Source organism: Hemiscyllium ocellatum, chromosome 21 (genome assembly GCF_020745735.1).
Source record: "Hemiscyllium ocellatum isolate sHemOce1 chromosome 21, sHemOce1.pat.X.cur, whole genome shotgun sequence".
Lineage (NCBI taxonomy): Eukaryota > Metazoa > Chordata > Chondrichthyes > Orectolobiformes > Hemiscylliidae > Hemiscyllium > Hemiscyllium ocellatum.
The window spans coordinates 49,121,481-49,142,332 of NC_083421.1; the positions used below are offsets into that span (position 1 = coordinate 49,121,481).

The 20,852-nt window shown below is 44.6% G+C and overlaps 1 protein-coding gene across 5 annotated transcripts in view; it reads left to right on the top strand.

Annotated features, from left to right (window-relative positions):
- LOC132825862 (ras-specific guanine nucleotide-releasing factor RalGPS1-like) overlaps positions 1-20,852 on the top strand; it is a 781,992-nt gene that overhangs the window by 686,206 nt on the left and 74,934 nt on the right. For all 5 annotated transcript variants that reach the window (XM_060841441.1, XM_060841437.1, XM_060841440.1 and 2 more), the window contains one exon: positions 9,997-10,145. In XM_060841441.1, the coding sequence (XP_060697424.1) occupies positions 9,997-10,145 (149 nt within the window). The remainder of the gene's footprint in view (positions 1-9,996; positions 10,146-20,852) is intronic.

A 20,852-nucleotide genomic window follows, 5' to 3' on the forward strand; every position in this document is an offset into this window, starting at 1 on the left:
TGTGCGTGTGAGAGAGCGAGAGAGTGTGTGCGTGTGAGAGAGAGTGTGCGTATGTGTGAGAGAGCGAGAGAGAGAATGTGTGTGTGTAAGAGAGTGTGTGTGTGTGAGAGAGAGAGAGCGAGAGAGAGTGTGTGTGTGTGAGAGAGAGAGCAAGAGATAATGTGTGTGTGTGAGCAAGAGAGTGTGTGTGTGAGAGAGCAAGAGAGTGTGTGTGTGTGAGAGAGAGAGCAAGAGAGAGTGTGTGAGAGTGTGTGCGTGTGAGAGAGAGAGAGTGTGCGTGTGAGAGAGAGAGAGTGTGCGTGAGAGAGAGAGAGTGTGCATGTGAGAAAGAGTGTGCATGTGAGAGAGTGTGCATGTGAGAGAGAGCGTGTGCGTATGTGTTAGAGTGTGCGTGTGAGAGAGCGAGAGTGTGTATGTGAGAGAGCGAGAGAGAGAATGTGTGTGTGTGCAAGACAGTGAGTGTGTGTGTGAGAGAGCGAGTGTGTGTGAGAGAGCGAGAGTGTGTGTGTGTGTATGAGAGTGCGAGAGTGCGTGTGTGAGAGAGCGAGAGTGTGTGTGAGAGAGCGAGAGAGAGAATGTGTGTGTGTGTGTGTGTGTGAGAGAGAGCGAGAGTGTGTATGTGTGTGAGAGTGCAAGAGTGTGTGTGTCTGAGCAAGAGTGTGTGTGTGTGAGAGAGCGCGAGAGAGAGAGAGTGTGTGTGAGAGCAAGAGAGAGTGTGTGTGAGAGCGAGAGAGAGAATGTGTGTGTGTGAGAGAGAGCGAGAGTGTGTATGTGTGTGAGAGTGCAAGAGTGTGTGTGTGTGAGCAACAGTGTGTGTGTGTGAGAGAGCGAGAGAGAGAATGTGTGTGTGAGAGAGAGCGAGAGAGAGAATGTGTGTGTGTGTGTGTGAGAGAACGAGAGAGAGAATGTGTGTGTGTGTAAGAGAGAGTGAGTGAGAATGTGTGTGCGTGAGAGCGAGCGTGTGTGTGTGTGTGTGTGTGTATATATACCAATTCCAAAAGGTTAACGGTCATATAAACATTTTGTAAAAATCATCTCATTGAGCAAAGACAGGTGGCAGGTCAGAAGATTAGACAAAATACAAAAATCAAAAAAGGGATGGAAATATTGGTATATAAGAGAAAGCTATCCAAAATTTAAGATCAAATGGTAAGAGTTCCTAAAAATATCTAAAAGTAAAAAAGAAAGGATAAGAGGATACAAGTATCATCCCAGAAGCAGCTAAAAATCAAGGAGAGAAATACACACAGGAAAATTACAATCACTGGGGAAATAAGTGATACCGAGCTGCAAACAGACAGTGCTTGAGTCGTAATGGACTTCATCCCAGGGTGTTAAAAGAGGTGACCAATGCAATATTTGCTGTATTGGTTCTAATTTTCCAAAATTTCCAAGATTTGAGGAACATTCCACTAGATTTGAAGATAGTGAAAGCAATTCCTTTATTCAAAAAAGGAGGGAGACAGAAAGCAGGAAACGACAGGATAGTTAGCTTAAATCTGTTCAAGGGAAAACATTAGAAGCTATTAGTAAAGGACTTATAGCAGAGTACTTAGAAAAATGGTTTTGTGAAAGGGAAATAATTTTTCAGGAATGTTTTGGAGTTCTTTGAATACGTTCTGTGTTAAGAGGAGCCGATGGCTGTTCTTAGATTTGCAGAAGGCATTTGATAAAGTGTCACATAAATGTCTACTGTTGAAAATAATAATGGATAGTGTAGTGGACTAACATAATGGCATGGATAGAATTAGAGACAAAAAGACCGCAGATGCTGGAATCCAAGGTAGACAGACAGGAGGCTGGAGCAAGCCAGGCAGCAGCAGGAAGTGGAGAAGTGGACATTTTGGGTGTAACCCTTCTTCAGGGCTGGGGGGCACAGGTGTAAGGGGAGCTGCAGTTAAAGGGGTTGGGGGGTGCGGGGTGGTAAGGTAGTGATAGGTCAACACCTGGGTACGACCTGGTTGGTCGATGGGAGGAATGAATCCGGTTGGTGGATGGAAGGAAGGGTCAATCAGAGGAATGGAAGGGAGGGGGGAGGGGCTGGGCTGGGAGTCCGGGGATGGGAAAGGAGGTTATTTGAGTTAACAGGAAGCAAAAAGTAGGCATAAATTTTTCAGGTTGGAAAAATGTAAGGAGAGAATGCAAGTAACAGAGGTCAACGTTTTACATCTTATAGAAATAACTTGGATGAAGGGACGGAAGGTATGCTAAATTTGTTGATGCACAAAAATAGTTAAGCAATTGCGTTGTGTCAAGGGGACATGAGAAGGCTATGAAAAGATCTAAAGAGGTTAAGTTAGTGGGCAAGGATCTAGTAAATGGACTGTAATGTCGGGAAGTATGAAATTGAAAATGAAAAGAATATTTTCTAAAGGATGAGAGATTGTAGAGCACTGAGATGCAGAGGGATCCAAGTACATGTACCACAGTGTTGGTCAGCGGCTACAGCAAGTCATGAGAAAGTTAAAAGAATGTAGTCATTTTTTGCAAGGAGAATTAAATATAAAAGTACAGAGATTACACTTGAGTTGTACAGGGCACTGTTGATACACTGGGAGAAAGTGAGGAGTGCAGATGCTGGAGATCAGAGTCGAGAGTGTGGTGCTGGAAAAGCTCAGCAGGTCAGGCAGCATTCGAGGGGCAGGAGAATCGATGTTTCGGGCATTACCTCTTCATCAGGAATGAGGTGCTTCATCAGCACTCTTGGTACCGTGTTAGCCATCTTATTCAAGGAAAGATGCAAATATACTTCAGAGAAAATGTCTCAGACTAATACCTGGAATCAGAGGTTGGTTTCATGAAGACAGACTGGGCATGCTCCTGCTGGAGTGCAGACGAGTTAGTGGGCAACAGGATTGAAACATATAAGATCACAAGCAACCGAATCAACACGGACATTTACTATAAACCGACCGACTCCCACAGCTACTTAGACTACACCTCCTCCCACCCTGCCCCCTGTAAGACTGCAATCTCATGCTGTAATAACGAAGAGTCTTTTCAGTTTCCAGTCAGCTGAGAGAAGGCTGTGCATGGACGTGCTGGAGGACCAATCACTGGAGGTTATGGGGCAGGGCTGTTGAAAGTCAGATGTCATGTGATGAAACCTCCAGGAATATTGAGTTGGCAACCTGACCCTTTGACCTCAGAGGGGTATCCATGGGAATAACTTGAGTTGGAAACAGGAAAGGGGCTCCATAGGAACTGAGGCTTTTGTTGAGATGAGGATTGGTGAAGGAAGAGTAGAGGGGACTTTAGCCGGTATCTTTATTCTATATCTCTTTTTGATTCTGTATTTTTCTTTGTTCTGAATCTTTCTTTAGACTGTATTTTTACTCGATATTTTTCTTCATTCTGTCCTTTTTAAAATCTGCATCAATAATTTATATCTTTCTTTACTCTAAATTTCTTTAATGTGTATCTATATTCTACATTTTTCTTTAATCTGTATCTTTCTTGAAGGTGTATCTCTACTCTGTCTTTCTTTCGTCCTAACTTTCCTTACTCTCTATCTATGCCTTATATCGTTCTTTAATCTGTAACTTTCATTACTCTGCTCCTTCTATCCTGTGTTTTTCTTTAATCTGTATGTTTTCATATCGTGAATGTATTGTAATCCGAGAGATGCAAGGCTCAGTAAAATGTGTAAGAAATAATATAGGCTGACAAAGTACAAGCTGCTGAGTGTAAAGTTCAGTCTAACACAAGACCTACTGTAGCCTATTAAGAGGAAGCATTTGGTTCACTAATTACTATGCGGTAAATACCTCCAGTATCCTGCTCAGTCCACCTCAAGGAAAATCCTTTAATAACTAGTTTTCAGTAGTGTTACAAGTGAGCAATCAGAAGCTGTTTTTATTGGGTTTGATTTTTTTTATAAGGTCTCCTTGGTGAGCAGCTTCAATGTATCCAGCGAGTTAGTTTGAATGAGTCACTGAACTTAAATGTGTTGATAATTAATCAATCGTTTCCAGATGTGTTGATCCTAGCCCCAGGTGTACATTCTGTTCGCTGGCTTTTATCCAGTCTGTGTCTCGTCTGTACTCTGCTCTCAGGCAGGAGTTCAAGTGTTTCAACATGGCTGCCTCTTCACACCCAGCAACATTAGATTGGTGTCTATGATAAAGAAGGAAAGCACGCAAACATTAAACCCAGAGGCTAAATCACAGTCCAGCATCAATTCACCTTGCAAACTTTGACACCAGTGCCCATCATTACCCTAGCACTCGCTCAACCTTTGCTACCTGTTGCCTGGAATGGAGAATAGGTCGTACGAGGATAGGTTGAGAGTGCTAGGCCTTTTCTCATTGGAACGGCAAAGTATGAGGGGTAACTTGATAGAGGTTTTTAAGATGATCAGGGGAATAGATAGAGTAGACAGTCAGAGACTTTTTCCCCGGGTACAACAGAGTGTTACAAGGAGACATAAATTTAAGGTGAAGGGTGAAGGTATAGGGGGATGTCAGGGGTGGGTTCTTTACCCAGAGAGTGGTGGGGGCATGGAATGCGCTGCCTGTGGGAGTGGCAGAGTCAGAATCATTGGTGACCTTTAAGCGGCAATTGGATAAGTACATGGATAGGTGCTTAAGCTAGGACAAGCACGATGTTCAGCACAACATCGTGGGCCGAAGGGCCTGTTCTGTGCTGTATTGTTCTATGTTCTATGTTTTACTGTCACCCCAGTGTTAACGGAACTGAACCAGTCAGCTGTGCCTTGAACACATTTAACATCTGCCTCCATCCTTGTCCAACATTGCTTCAGGAAAGTAACCGACATCATCAAAGACCCCTCCCACCCCGGTTAGATTCTCTTCCAGCGTCTTCCATCAGGCAGAAGATAAAAATATTTGAAAGCATTACCAACAGATTTACCAACATCATCTTCCCTGCTGTTATCAGACTTATGAACAGACCTCTCATATATTAGAGTTGATTTTTCTTTGCGTCTTGTCTATAGCTGTAAAACTACATTCAGTATTCTGTTCTATTACCCTGATATAATAAGGTGAGGTACGAGTTGTATTAGATTAGAGTCCCTACAGTGCGGAAACAGGCCCTTCGGCCCAACAAGTCCACACCGACCCTCTGAAGAGGGACCTACCCCCGTACATTTACCCTTGACTGATGCACCTAACACTGGGCAATTTAGCGTGGCCAATTTACCTAATCTGCACATCTTTGGACTGTGGGAGGAAACTGGAGCACCTGAAGGAAACCCACATAGACAGGGGAAGAACATGCAAACTCCACACAGACAGTTGCCCGAGGTGGGAATTGAACCATGGTCCCTGGCACTGTGAGGCAGCAGTGCTAACCACTGAGCTGCCCTGTATCTCAGTACATGCGACAATAATAAAGGAAATCAAATCAAATCACAGAGAACAATACATGAGTATGACGGTGCTATTCATTAATTTATTGTTGCAACCTGACTATCTCGAGGCTCCAGACTCAATCCAGTCTGTTAACATAAACATTAAATGTTTGATAGAGATTATAAATACTGAATAACTAGAAAATTATTCTGTATTGATTTGTTACAAGTCATGTTCATTAGTGTAGGATTTCACAATGTAATGTAAAATTGTGTTGTGGGTTGCCACAGTAACTCAAACTGTTTTTGCTGTGATAAACATTTACAATTTCAACTGGATTAATCCAAATGGATGCAGTTAATTAAATGCATCAAAGCATGTTTTAAAATCAATTTCTTTTAAGATAAACATGGTAGATTTTGCTTTTGGGAAATGCACAAATGTGCTTCAGCAGGAACACAGTGGGAAACAAAAAGAACATGTATCGGAATTAGTGTTGTTTTAAAAGTCCTGTGTAACTTCAGGATTGAGATGGACATGTTATATAATTTTATTTTGCATGGAACATACACCAACCAAATTATTTCCAGAATCATAACATTGAGAGTTGAGCAAATCATGGTCAAACTAATTAGAACTGAGCTACCAACAGTCTGTGGAGAATGTGAGGTATAATCATGGAAATAAAATGCACTTCCAGTTATAACATTTCCAACTGAATTACACTTCAAAATGGCACTATATATATTCCACTGTGCACAAAAACTGCTGTAAGGAGAGGTCTTTTTTAGATAAATACAAATTTGGAATTGGAGCTATATCCTGAGCTTGTACATTTACATAATGAGTGAATTACATAAGTATATTTAGCTTGTTCATCAGCCATTTCATATCGTGTGTCCACAAAAAGCCTTAAATTGTTTAAATAAAAGGAGAAAGTGCACATGTTTAAAAAAAAATACAGGTACCAGTAAGGGGTATCTTGGATGAAACGTTAAACCATCATTTTTCCAGTGTCTCAAAGTACAATTCTATAAATTGGACAGGATTGATTTTCAATATTTAATTCTCTCTCAGTCCATTTCTGAATAAATTAATCTATATTCATAGTAGAGAAAGTATTGAGAATGAGAGGGCAGAGATTTAATAGTAAAAAAAGGTGAAAATGCGAAGAGGAAATTACTGAGAGTCTGGTGGAGGAAGGTTCAACTGTGGCTTTTGGGAGGGAATTAGACAGTTAGCTGAAAATGATGAGTGTTCAGGATTACAGGGAGAAAGCAGGGTAAATGGAAGCAGGGGAATAGCTTATTTGAAGAGATGGTACAGACGTGATGGGCCAAATGGCCACCTCACTGTAAAAATTCTGAGATTAAGCCTTTACAAAGTTATTTGTAGTCAAAAGAATCATATTCTTGAAGCTTCAGTTAGTGGAAACAGGTAATGGTAACTAATCTGAGCCACCAGCTTTCTACATTAGGAGCTGAGGAAATGGAGGGCAGAACTGGCAAAATAGCTTAGCACTGCCTCAGTGGGTCATCGCCCCAAAATGGAAATCCCGACTTGGTGATGAATTTGTCCATGTGGGTCTGTGGCCACGTGGAGATGCTTCCAGCAACTATGTTACTCTAATGAGCGCAAACAAATCACAGAAACTTGAGTCAGTGGCGAGTGGAATTTTCTGTTATTGTTTGCGCTTGTTGCCACTATCTCAAGTGAGTTGTGCAGCAAAATCCGGTGCAATTGAGTGGAGATTCCAAATTGCAATGCTTAAGATGTAACTGAATGGTAGAAGGTCACTGTTCAATGTTTCTCAGCCCCTATGTGTGTGCAGAGGCATTCCTCTCATTTGTGATGCATTATAATTTAATAATGTTGCCGAGTGAACCTCCAGGAGGCCAGGCAGTAATTCCAATTACATCAGTTTCCGAGCAAATGCAGACTATAAAATCCACATGTCCATATGATTGATCAACCCCACGTTCAGACTATTAATGCAGCCTGATGAAATCGACATCAGGCTATGGCTGCATCTTTTTTGCCCCAAGCACGTTATTAAATTGTGATGCAATTCAGCAGAGGTGCAAATGTTGTTTGGCGGGCAAGGCAAATTCCTAGTGTGTTCCAGAAGCCAAGTCTGATGGCAAACACTGTGTGCTGCTGCAAGAAGATGGCTTGGAGATACTTGGGCTTCAGCTGTTTAATGGCATCTAATGCAAACCACCTTCTGAACAGTGTGAAAACAAAATCCCAGGCGTTCTGCCAACAAATCCTTGGAGATCATTAAAAATGTAACTACCATCCAGAGCAAAGATTAACAAGCTCCACTTTACCTGCGAGCAGAGCTAGGAGTATGACTCAGCTGGTGCCTGCATTGCGAAAGGCCAGAGACCCAAGATAAGGCAAGATAAATGTTGCATCCTGTTGATTTCATGAGCTTCTCAATAATGGATGACAATTTTTAAATAAAGCTGATAACCCACACTGATTTCCCCTACAAATGTGTATGTTAAACCCACAGTGGTCCTGTTCTGTTCAGTTGCCAGGTCGCAGTCAGAACCGTTCATGTTTCCATCCAAAGAGGTTGTAAAAGAACACAGGTTGAATGAAAACTTTCAGATGTTTAATTTTCTTTCTTAACCATTAACATCTGCTTCTGTTTTACATCACGACTCTCTCAGGGAGGAAGCAGTGGTGTCGAGACACATAGGGGAAACTTAGCAGTGAACTGATGTCTGAAGATGTGTCTCTGAGGAAATATGGAAATCAAGTGTATAAAAAAGATTTCATTTTTTGGGTGTCCATTCCCTGTTGTCCATCAGTCTGTTGGTTTGCTCTTCTTTGAACAATGCTGTCCTGAAGGTATCCAACACCTTCCCTGGAGTTTATCCATTGCCAACAACGGATTGCCATCCCACCACACTTCCTGATGTAAAAATCACCCTGAGGTCATTTCCAAATTAGTAAAAGATGAATAAAGGCACCACGCTGTTGTGTTGTCTCCTGGTCTGTTCGTGAGTGTTCCTTTTAAGAGACATGCTCATATCATTCCATATCTTGTGAAGGTAGGAAGGTCTCAGACACCATCTCTATTGGGATCACTTCAAGAGTGACACACTAATAGAGCATGCTCTTGTAATAGCTTCATACCATCCTAGATGTCAGGGTCTGTCAGTGTAATCTTTGTATTTAATTGCCAACTGCAATAAACAACTATTGTATCCACATTATCAATACTTGGTTCCTCCTTTCTGTTATGTGACAAGTCTTATTGCATCAAATAAGAATAACTCACTGTGATGATGAAGGGTTTTCATTGCATATAGTAAAACTTTAAGCTCTGTGACTGAAACTGGAACCGAGTTTACCTCAGGCTAGAGCAGCAGATACAGCGAGGGGTGTGGTGCAGCTATAAGGATTGAAAATTCAACATTTGGAGAACACGTAGGGTAGGGAGGGGTGATAAAAACAAAGAATAGAGTCAGTAGAAAGAGAGATGTGTATACGGTGATGGACAAAATGGATGGGTGTGACATATTACCATCCTACACTACCAATGACTTATTATTCATGTGTCAAAATGTGTGTCTATTGGAAGAATTACAGCAGAGTTCCAATTGTGTCTCCATCCAGCACTTAGACACAAACACCTTCCCTAGAGGTCAATGGATAATGATCCTGTACAGGACCTTTAGCAGACAAGCGACTCTAAGGTACATTCTAGTGCCATAGCTGACCTTGACTAACAGCACAAAATGAAGATTAAAACTAACCTTCCTAATTAGAATTGTTGATGAACTCACTTAGTCATTGGAGTATTGATGGTGTTCCATAGAATATTCAAGTATTGCATGTTATTAACCACTAGAGTGTTCATACTGAAACAGGATCAGTTGCGCCATGTCCGATGAAGATGCTAAAATTCTTCTCTGTCTTTGACTTGACTATTCCAACACACTCCTGGCTGCCCTCCTGAAGGACTTGACATTGTCTAAAACCCTGCTGCCTGTATTCTCCCTCACACCATATCTCATTTACCTATTATCCATGTTGCTCGCTGAATTCCATTGGATCCTGATCGACCAACACTCATGGATTTTAAAATTCACATCTTGGTTTTCAAATCTGACATGGCCTCGAGCTTCTTTCTGGCTGTAATTTCTCCCAGCCCTGCAAAACCTCCAGGATATCGAAGCTCCCCTGCATCCGACCCCTTGCACATGCCTGATTTTAATTGGTCCAAGATTGGTGGTCAAATCTTGAGGTGCCAGAGGGAAAAGAATTTTCTTTCAGTTTGACTCGTCAGACTGAATTGCACCTTTTCCCGTTTTGCCCCAAGCCCTGTTTGTGTCTCACCCACAACCATTGGTGTCTGTGCCTTTGACTGGCTGGAGGCCTGAAAGCTCAGGAAATCCCTCCTTAAACCTCTCTGCTTCCTGACCTACCTCTCTTTCCACCATTAAGGTGGTCCCTAAAATGTTTGACTCTGCTTTGAGTCATCTGTTCCATTATTTTATTTTTCTCACACACACACATACAGAGCACCTTAGGATGTGTTATTCCCCTAAAGTTGCTATATAAGTAGATACAAGTTGGTGATGATACACAGGAGTAATAAGGCACACTGTTAATAAAAGAGAGAAGCATGTCTTTTGGCTAAACCAAACCTTTTTCTATTTTCCAGTGTGATGTGCCAGTTTAGCGTCGTTGAAAGTAAAAGTGCAACATTCCCAACAGAGCGACCACGACACTTGCTGGATGACAGTGTTCTGGAAAGTCACAGTCCTGCCAAGAATCAGGAAAGTTCCATCTTTTCCAACGGAGTTTCAATTGGTAAGAGTGCTAGCCTTCCGTATTGTAATTCGCTGCTGAAATAGATGTCACCCATAGTTCGTGGAAGTGCACATAAAACCTCTCCTGATTGTTAGCTCTGATCACTGTTGTTACAATCACTTAAGTTACAGGCAGCAACTTGATGAAGTCTCCCATCATTAAAATCGTCCAGTTGGGAGTTGGATGCAAGCACATTAATCATATCAGAGAGTACCAGTTGGAAAATGCCCCGTCATATCCATTTCTTTCCATCCTCTTAACCTCACGATATTCACAGCACAGAGTGGTCATTCCAGCATTGTGTCTGTTGGTTAGCCCACTTTGAGAATAGTCTGCGTCCAATTCTAATTGTCCTGCTCCAAGAATGTTGTTGATAAACTTGAAAGGATTCAGAAAAGATTTACAAGGATGTTGCCAGGGTTGGAGGGTTTGAGCTATAGGGAGAGGCTGAACAGGCTGGGGCTGTTTTCCCTGGAGCATCAGAGGCTGAGGGGTGACCTTATGGAGGTTTATAAAACCATGAGGGACATGGATAGGGTAAATAGACAAGATTTTTTTTCCTAGGGTAGGTGAGTCCAAAACTAGAGGGAATAGGTTTAAGGTGGGAGGGGATAGATTTAAAAGGGACCTGAGGGGCAATCTTTTCACGCAGAGGGTAGTGTGTGTATGGAATGAACTGTCAGAGGAAGTGGTGGAGGCTGGTACAATTACCACATTTAAGAGGCATCTGGATGGGTATATGAATAGGAGGGAGTTAGAGGGATATCGGCCAAGTGGGACTAGATTAGATTTGGATATCTGGTTGGCATGGATGAGTTGGACCAAACAGTCAGGTTTTGTGCTGTACATCTCTATGACTCAGTCAATTTCTTTCCATCGTTTAGTCTTATGGGCATTCACTGAGGGAGGCCATTCCACCCATTGTGTCCATGCTGACCAACAAAGATTTGATTCCATGATCCCATTCTCTAGTTCACAGTTCACAGGCTATAGCCCTGAAGACCATGGCAACACAAATAAAGATCCAGATACTGCCTTAATGTTACAAGAATTTCTGACTCAGCCACCCTTTTTCAGGGAGTCAGTTCCCTCTGGGTGAAAGACAATTTTATTGACTCTCTTAGTCTTCTTCCCCTTACCTTACATCTAGGCTTCCTGGCTCTTGACCCATGTGCTAATAGAAAAAGTGCCTCCCCATCCACCCTACTTATGCCTGTTATTATGTTAAATCCCTCTGTCAGGCACCTTGTCAATATTCGCTACTCCAAGGAAAACAACCCTAGCCTCTCCAACCTTGCCTCATCTCAGACCCTGGTAAATTACCTTTGCACGCTTTCTAGTGTAATTTCACCCTTCCTATAATGTGGTGACCAGGTCTGCACTACTCCAGTTGTGCCCTGAACAGTCGTCTATACAATTCCAACAGAACTTCCTTGCCCTTGTATTCTTTCCCTCAGTAAAAAAAAAGGCAAATCGCCCATCTACCTTCCTGAGCACCACGTCCACCTGTCCTGAGAGATCTATGGATGTGCACACCAACGTCACTAATTGGCTTCATTTTTGGAGAACGTTCATTTTTTCAAAGTTTATTTCGTTTCTCCTTCTTGCGCCCCCCCCCCCCCCCCCCCCCCCCAGCAACCATTCCCAAACTGACGAGAGTAGTCAATAGTGCTGCTTCGTGAGCTCTGTTGACCTGACTGTAGATCTTTGTACCCACACGTGTAACGTGTCTTGAAGGAGGTGGGGGCAGGTTTCTGCTTGGCGCACCCACCGGCAGCTCAGCTCTGTTTGGGAGTTCGTCTCATGAGGAATTGTGAGAGAGCGAGCACACTGTGTCAGCCATTGCTTTGTAGTGCTAACGTTACCTGTCTTGATGACTCCAACCACATCATTTATAATTAGGATTCAGTCTATAGTGCTAGCCATGCAAAACGGAGAGCCTAAATCAGCTCCCAGCTCCCAGCCTTGCCGGATCCTCACCATCCCTCCAGACCTACCCCTCTCTGAGGATGAAAGATCAGTCCTCAGCAGAGGCCTCACCTTCATTCCCCTATGCCCTCGGATTAATGAGTTCAACACGCGGCGAGATATTGAACAATTCTTCCACCGCTTCGCCTCCATGCCTACTTTAACAACCAAGACTCCCGCCCACCCTCTGACGACCCCTTCTCCCGCCTCCAACACATCCCATCCACCTGGACACCCCGTGCTGGCCTCTTACCCGCCCTCGATCTATTTATAGCCAACTGCCGCCGTGACATTAACCGACTCAACCTGTCCACCCCTCTCACCCACTCCAAACTCTCACCCTCAGAACGTGCAGCCCTCCACTCCCTCCGCTCCAACCCCAACCTCACCATCAAACCGGCAGACAAGGGAGGCGCGGTGGTAGTTTGGCGCACTGACCTTTATACCGCTGAGGCCAAACGCCAGCTCACGGACTCCTCCTCCTATTGCCCCCTTGACCATGACCCCACCTCCCACCACCAAACCATCATCTCCCAGACCATCCATAACCTCATCACTTCAGGGGATCTCCCATCCACCGCCTCCAAACTCATAGTCCCACAACCCCGCACCGCCCGTTTCTACCTCCTGCCCAAAATCCACAAATCTGACTGCCCTGGCCGACCCATTGTCTCAGCCTGCTCCTGCCCCACCGAACCCATCTCTGCATACCTCGACACGGTTCTGTCCCCTTTAGTCCAAGAACTCCCCACCTACGTTCGGGACACCACCCACGCCCTCCACCTCCTCCATGATTTTCGCTTCCCCGGTCCCCAACACCTTATCTTCACGATGGACATCCAGTCTCTGTACACCTCCATCCCCCATCACGAAGGACTTAAAGCCCTCCGCTTTGTCCTTTCCCGCCACACCAACCAGTACCCTTCCACTGACACCCTCCTTCGACTGACTGAACTGGTCCTCACCCTGAATAACTTCTCTTTCCAATCCTCCCACTTCCTCCAAACTAAAGGAGTTGCCATGGGCACCCGCATGGGCCCCAGCTATGCCTGTCTCTTCGTAGGATATTTGGAACAGTCCATCTTCCGCAACTACACTGGCACCACCCCCCACCTTTTCCTCCGGTACATCGATGACTGTATCGGCGCTGTCTCGTGCTCCCACGAGGAGGTTGAACAGTTCATCAACTTTACCAACACCTTCCATCCCGACCTCAAATTCACCTGGACTGTCTCAGACTCCTCCCTCCCCATCCCAGACCTTTCCATTTCTATCTCGGGCGACCGACTCAACACAGACATCTACTATAAACCGACCGACTCCCACAGCTACCTGGATTACACCTCCTCCCACCCTGCTCCCTGTAAAAACTCCATCCCATATTCCCAATTCCTTCGTCTCCGCCGTATCTGCTCCCAGGAGGACCAGTTCCAATACCGTACAGCCCAGATGGCCTCCTCCTTCAAGGACCGCAGACTCCCCCCAGACGTGATCGACGATGCCCTCCACCGCATCTCCTCCACTTCCCGCTCCTCCGCCCTTGAGCCCGCCCCTCCAACCACCACCAAGACAGAACCCCACTGGTTCTCACCTACCACCCACCTACCTCCATATACAGCGTATCATCCGCCGTCATTTCCGCCACCTCCAAACGGACCCCACCACCAGGGATATATTTCTCTCCCCTCCCCTATCAGCGTTCCGCAAAGACCACTCCCTTCGTGACTCCCTCGTCAGGTCCACACCCCCCACCAACCCAACCTCCACTCCCGGCACCTTCCCCTGCAACCGCAGGAAATGCAAAACTTGCGCCCACACCTCCTCCCTTACTTCTCTCCAAGGCCCCAAGGGATCCTTCCATATCCGCCACAAATTCACCTGCACCTCCACACACATCATCTATTGCATCCGCTGCACCCGATGTGGCCTCCTCCATTTTGGGGAAATGGGCCGCCTACTTGCGGAACGCTTCAGGGAACACCTCTGGGACGCCCGGGCCAACCAACCCAACCACCCTGTGGCTCAACACTTTAACTCTCCCTCCCACTCCACTGAGGACATGCAGGTCCTTGGACTCCTCCATCGCCAGAACATAACAACACGACGGTTGGAGGAAGAGCGCCTCATCTTCCGCCTGGGATGAACTCAGATTTCTCCAGTTTCCTCATTTCCCCTCCCCCCACCTTGTCTCAGTCGATTCCCTCGAACTCAGCACCACCTTCCTAACCTGCAATCTTCTTCCTGACCTCTCCGCCCCCACCCCACTCCGACCTATCACCCTCACCTTGACCTCCTTCCACCTATCACATCTCCATCGCCCCTCCCCCAAGTCCCTCCTCCCTACTTTTTATCTTAGCCTGCCTGGCACCCTCTCCTCATTCCTGATGAAGGGCTCTGGCCCGAAACGTCGAATTTCCTGTTCCTTGGATGCTGCCTGACCTGCTGTGCTTTAACCAGCAACACATTTTCAGTTCTTTTCAAAATTGCCAGTTGTAATGAGGTTGAATCCCCTGATGATAGAAATGTAAATACCTAATCAAGTGAGCAGTCACAGGCAATTTGAACTCTTCAGTCATTTGTATCATGACAATTGCTCTTATAGCTGATTGTGTTTATGCGTTGTAGCTTTTTTTATTGAGCTGTGGTCAACTTGCCTTTTTTTCAAAATTGACAATTTTCTGATGAAGGGCTCTTGCCCGAAACGTCGAATTTCCTGTTCCTTGGATGCTGCCTGACCTGCTGCGCTTTAACCAGCAACACATTTTCAGTTCTTTTCAAAATTGCCTTGTCTGCCTGTGAGTGTGGCAGGTAGTGTATGTCTCTGTTCTGTGTTTATAAACTGTCAGCAGTGAGGGGAAAACCACAGCTGGAATTAAGTCTGTTCTATTGCTGCAATGTCAAAACACATTGTGGCTTGATTCACTTTCAGTTAAGGAAAACAGAACCCGAGATGGTGTAAATTTGCTGTTGAAGTCCTCAACCATACCTTCGTCCCCGTACGCACGACTAAATCCAATCTTCTCCCGGGCTGGCCTCCTGTTCTCCACTTTCCGTAAACATCAGTTCACCCAAACCTCTACTGCCCCCATCCACCTTGCATTCACTTATCAATCTAATCCTCACTGACTCTGGTCCTTCAGGATATATCTTCCTCATGGAAGTGCTATTGTAATTGCCAGTTGTAATGAGGTTGAATCCCCTGATGATAGAAATGTAAATACCTAATCAAGTGAGCAGTCACAGGCAATTTGAACTCTTCAGTCATTTGTATCATGACAATTGCTCTTATAGCTGATTGTGTTCTCATTCAAAGCCAAAATGGTTCCTCAACAGCAATTACTACTGTAATTATATTACTTACAGTGTGAAAACAGGCCCTTCAGCCCAACAAGTCCACACCGACTCGCCGAAGCGCAACCCACTCCCCTACTTTTACATCTGCCCCTAACACTACAAGCAATTTAGCATGGCCTGCATTCACATAACCTGCACATTTTTGGACTGTGTGAGGAAACCGGAGCACCCGGAGGAAACCCACGCAGACACGGGGAGAATGTGCAAACTCCACACAGTCAGTCGCCTGAGGCAGGAATTGAACCCGGGTCTCTGGCGCTGTGAGGCAGCAGTGCTAACCACTGTGCCACCGTGCCGCCCACAGGGTTAATTCAGTAGCCTAGCTCCAATGACCCGAGCTACAGAATTTAAAGTCAGATACAAAGATGTTACCATCCAAGACTGGAGGATTTGAGTTATAAGGAGAGGCTAGATACGCTGGGACTTTTTTTCCCTGGAGCATAGGCTGAGGGTGACCTTATAGAGGTTTGTGAAATCATGAGGGGCATCAATAAAATGAATAATCAAGGTCTTTTCCCCAGGATGGTGGAGTCCAAAACTGGAGGGAATAGATTTAAGGTGAGAAGGGAAACTTTAAAAGGGACTATGGGGTAACTTTCTTACACAGAGGGTGGTGCATATGGAACGAGCTGCCAGAGGAAGTGGGAGAGTTACACCATTTAAAAGACATTTGGACAGGTACATGGACAGGAAAGGTTTAGAGGGATAGGGACCAAATGCAGGCAAATGGGACTAGTTCAGTTTAAATACCCTGATCGGCATGGACAAGTTGGGCTGAAGAGTCTGTTTTCATGCTGTATGTCTCTATGACTGTATGTGACACAGCATGTTTTGACCTCAGTAACACCCCAGGAGGCTGCAGGAGCCCTTTATGTAACAATGGGACCATTACTTGACCCTCAATCTGCAGAAGTCAATGTACTCCAGCAGAAAGTTTATTTTGAGGTCAGCGTGTGTAAAAGGAAAATGGCTCAAATAGCAACTTTCCCATCCACCTGACATTTCAAAGTACTTTACAGACAATGCAATATTTCTGTTTTGTAGTCACTTGGGAATGTAGGTAGCACAGCAGCTGGCTAAGTTGCACACAGCAAGTTCCAAAAAACAGAATTCTGAAATGACCAGATCAGTTTTTTTTCAGGGGTGGGTGATGAGTAATGACTGGGGCTACAGGGATAACCCTCTGCTCTTCCTCAAAGCAATGCTTCAAGATTTTCTCCTACGTCCACATGAGAGGGCAGTCAGAGACTCGCCTCAAAGGCAGTAACTCTAATAACACATTGCTCCCTCAGCACTACTCTGTAGCATCAGCCTCAACCTCTGTGGCCAAGCCCTGGTGCAGGACTTGAGCTTGTGACCCAGGGCCAAGTGTGCTATCAGCCAGCCCTTGGCTGCTGTTATCAGAAAAATATTGCACGGAACCAGTGTTAAACGTTTTGGATCTTGCAGTAGAATGCTTCAGATTAGAGTTGGTCAGCTTCCACCCTTTTGGTTGCTGAAGCTGTTTGCCTGTGAGCAATCCAGCAATTACTATCTTTGAAGTATGCTTCACCCTGGCCCTGATTTTCTTTTCTTGATTCAGACCAGGTGAACAACATGTTGTTCTAACTTGTATCTGGGTCAACTGTAAGGAATTTTGCCCATGATTCCAACAATGTAATAAAGCCGGTGGAAGAAGGTGAACGGATTTTGTATTTGTTGCATTCAGTTTGGTGTCATTAACGATAAGTTGTTTTATTAATGATAAACCATTAAATAGTATGGACAGTATGCTACTCCTACAGCTCATTGTTTCACTGGAGACAAAGGCCTGGATTTTCAAGACCTTAGGCCTTTAAAACAGCAGAGGGGAACCAAAACAGAAGGTTAACCCCATTTTGTCACAGTTTAATGTTGTCAGGGAGAAGGGGGTGGAATATAAATCTCTCAGGCAAGACACTCCATTTCAGCAGGGCCATTTGAAATTAGTGCTGAGCTCAACTCAACATCAGGGGAATTGCTAGGATCATTTACTAATAAATGATAATGGCACCCTGCCTTACTGTGTCTATGTGGACAAAAAACTGAGCAGGCAACTGTGGAGAAAGCTTTAGTCAAAGGTGCCCAGAGAGAGGGGGAAATGAGAGGGACAGTGGATAAAACTGCAAGTGGGTTTCTAGTCCCAGAGCATATGTTGAAAGAAGTCATTGCCAAATCTTATTTGGTGCTAAAATAAAGAGATATCAATTTCTTGTACACCTGTAACTCTGTTCAATATGCCAATGAATATAGTGACAATCTGCTATTGTAATGGTCAACTGGTTACACATAGTAATTAGGCAACAAATCCAAAACATGAATCCTGCCAAAACAGTCCTTTGGAGAATGGGTGGCCATTTTTGAAGCTGTCTGAACTGTTGTTTTCTGCTGCTGCACTGTCCTCCCTTAGATAGTTCTGTCCTGATGTTGTATACCTATGTCCTATGGTTTAAACCATTTGAAGCTTGACTCCTCCCAGGTTTCTCTCTGCCCCACTCTGTGATAGTTGTTTGAGTTGAAAATGTGTTGCTGGTTAAAGCACAGCAGGTCAGGCAGCATCCAAGGAATAGGAAATTCGACGTTTCGGGCATAAGCCCTTCATCAGGAATGAGGAAAGTGTGTCCAGATTTCTCCAGTTTCCTCATTTCCCCTCCCCCCACCTTGTCTCAGTCGGTTCCCTCAACTCAGCACCACCCTCCTAACCTGCAATCTTCTTCCTAACCTCTCCGCCCCCACCCCACTCCGGCATATCACCCTCACCTTGACCTCCTTCCACCTATCACATCTTCATCGCCCCTCCCCCAAGTCCCTCCTCCCTACCTTTTATCTTAGCCTGCTGGACACACTTTCCTCATTCCTGATGAAGGGCTTATGCCCGAAACGTCGAATTTCCTATTCCTTGGATGCTGCCTGACCTGCTGTGCTTTAACCAGCAACACATTTTCAACTGTGATCTCCAGCATCTGCAGACCTCATTTTTTACCCAATAGTTGTTTGAGTCCAATCTGAGACTATTCACCTTAGATCTGTCATTGAGCTGCTGCTGTCCTGGGTTCGGGGAGCATTGGTATTTGCAAATTCAAGAAATCCCACAAAAAGAAGAAGCCTTTTAGTTGAAATTACAGGTAAATGCGGTCTTCCTTTCTTTTTAGCCTGATGCAAGTCGAAGATTACCAGTTGGTAGCAGGAGCTACTCAGTAATGTTAGAGATGTTTTACATCTTGTGGAATAGTGGAAACTCACTGAAATGCCGTCTGAAGCTGGAACAGTGAGTCAGGGAGAAATGTATGGTTAAGTGCAAGGAATTCACATCTTCCTCTGGCAACAGTTTTCTTTTAAGTTGTTTTGATTTACCATGCAATCCCACTGTGAGGAGTCTCTTTACAACGCTCAGCACATTGATAGTACTGCTGGCTGATTTGTAAATGCTATCCTTTCAAATAATATAAAGATAGCGATACAAATTAGGAGAGACAGTTCCACTTTAGTTTATAATGTTGGCTGCCAATGTGGGCTGCTTCAAGAGGATATTGTTTCTGAAAATGTCAAACAAGAAATAAATGATTTCATGATGATCCCATTCCCAGAGCCAAGTTGCCTCTTAATATTGCCATGATAGGGTCGATTTTATTTAGTTTAAATGTGAAACTCTAAATGATCAGTCTGTTTAGTGAGAGGAGTGAGATAAACATGGAAGGCATGTTTCATTTGGTTTTCTCTAGACTGTAACACTTGGTGTTTTTGATGTGGAATGATTCATTTCTCCTCCCTTTCAATATAACCACTGTATTGTCAGTCTAACCTATCACATTTTCCTGCTTTTGGAGATGACTAAAAAGAATTTAAAATTACTGAAAATTTCACAGTTAGATTAGATTCCCTACAGTATGGAAACAGGCCCTTCAGCCCAACAGCCAATGGGCTGAAAAGTGGCAGATGGAGTTTAATTCAGATAAATGTGAGGTGCTGCATTTTGGGAAAGCAAATCTTAGCAGGACTTATACACTTAATGGTAAGGTCTGTTAAGACGGTTCTACCATCTCCGTGTTCGTTTCGGAGGAATGAGACACCGGGTCAGATTCTAAGAAACAGACTGCTTTATTCGAGAGAGAATCGGGTTACAGCAAGACATCTGTCTGGCTGGAGAAGGCGTTCTGACCCCTTTGTTCTAAGATGTTTATTCTTATACCCCCCTTATTCCTGCACCGTTCCCTTATTTGGTAATGGTCGGTTCTACAGTTTGTCATTGGCCCCAGTCTCTTATCAGTGTTTGACCATGCCTTATTCGGCTATCAGTTAGCTCAACTTGTTATGTACCAGATGGCCTCCTTTGTTCTGTTTTTCCAAGTTTTACTGCTCTTTCAGTACTTTTCCACTGGTTCAGTTATCTCCCTCAGACCTCGTGTCTGTTTCCCCCTCTGGGGCCCCCTGGCCACATCAGCCTGAGAGCTATTTCTATCTAACATTTTAGTGTTACATCCATCTTACATTTGCCTGAGTGTTAATCCTACCTAACAGGTCCTAGGGAGTGTTGCTGAACAAAGAAACCTTGGAGTGCAGGTTCATAACGCCTTGAAAGTGGAGTCGCAGATAGATAGGATAGTGAAGAAGGCGTTTGGTATGCTTTCCTTTATTGGTCAGAGTATTGAGTACAGGAGTTGGGAGGTCATGTTGCGGCTGTACAGGACATTGGTTAGGCCACTGTTGGAATATTGCGTGCAACTCCGGTCTCCTCCTTATCGGAAAGATGTTGTGAAACTTAAAAGAGTTCAGAAAAGATTTACAAGTATGTTGCCAGGGTTGGAGGATCTGAGCTACAGGTAGAGGCTGAACAGGCTGGGGCTGTTTTCCCTGGAGCATCAGAAGCTGAGGGGTGACCTTAGAGAGGTTTACAAAATTGAGGGGCATGGACAAGATAAATAGACAAAGTCTTTTCCCTGGGATCGGGGAGTCCAGAACTAGAGGGCATAGGTTTAGGGTGAGAGGGGAAAGATATAAAAGAGACCTTTTTCATGCAGAGGGTGGTATGTGTACAGAAGGAGCTGCCAGAGGAAGTGGTGGAGGCTGTTACAATTGCAACACTTAAGAGGCATTTGGATGGCTATATGAATAGGAAGGGTTTGGAGGGATATGGGCCGGGTGCTGGCAGGTGGGACTAGATTAGGTTGGGATATCTGGTCGGCATGGATGGGTTGGACCGAAGGGTCTGTTTCCATGCTGTACATCTCTATGACTCTAAGTCCATACTGACCCTCCGAAGAGTAACCCACCCACACCCTGTATTTACCCCTGACTAATGCACCTCACACTATGAGGCAATTTATCATGGCCAATTCACCTGCCCTGCCTATCTTTGGATTGTGGGAA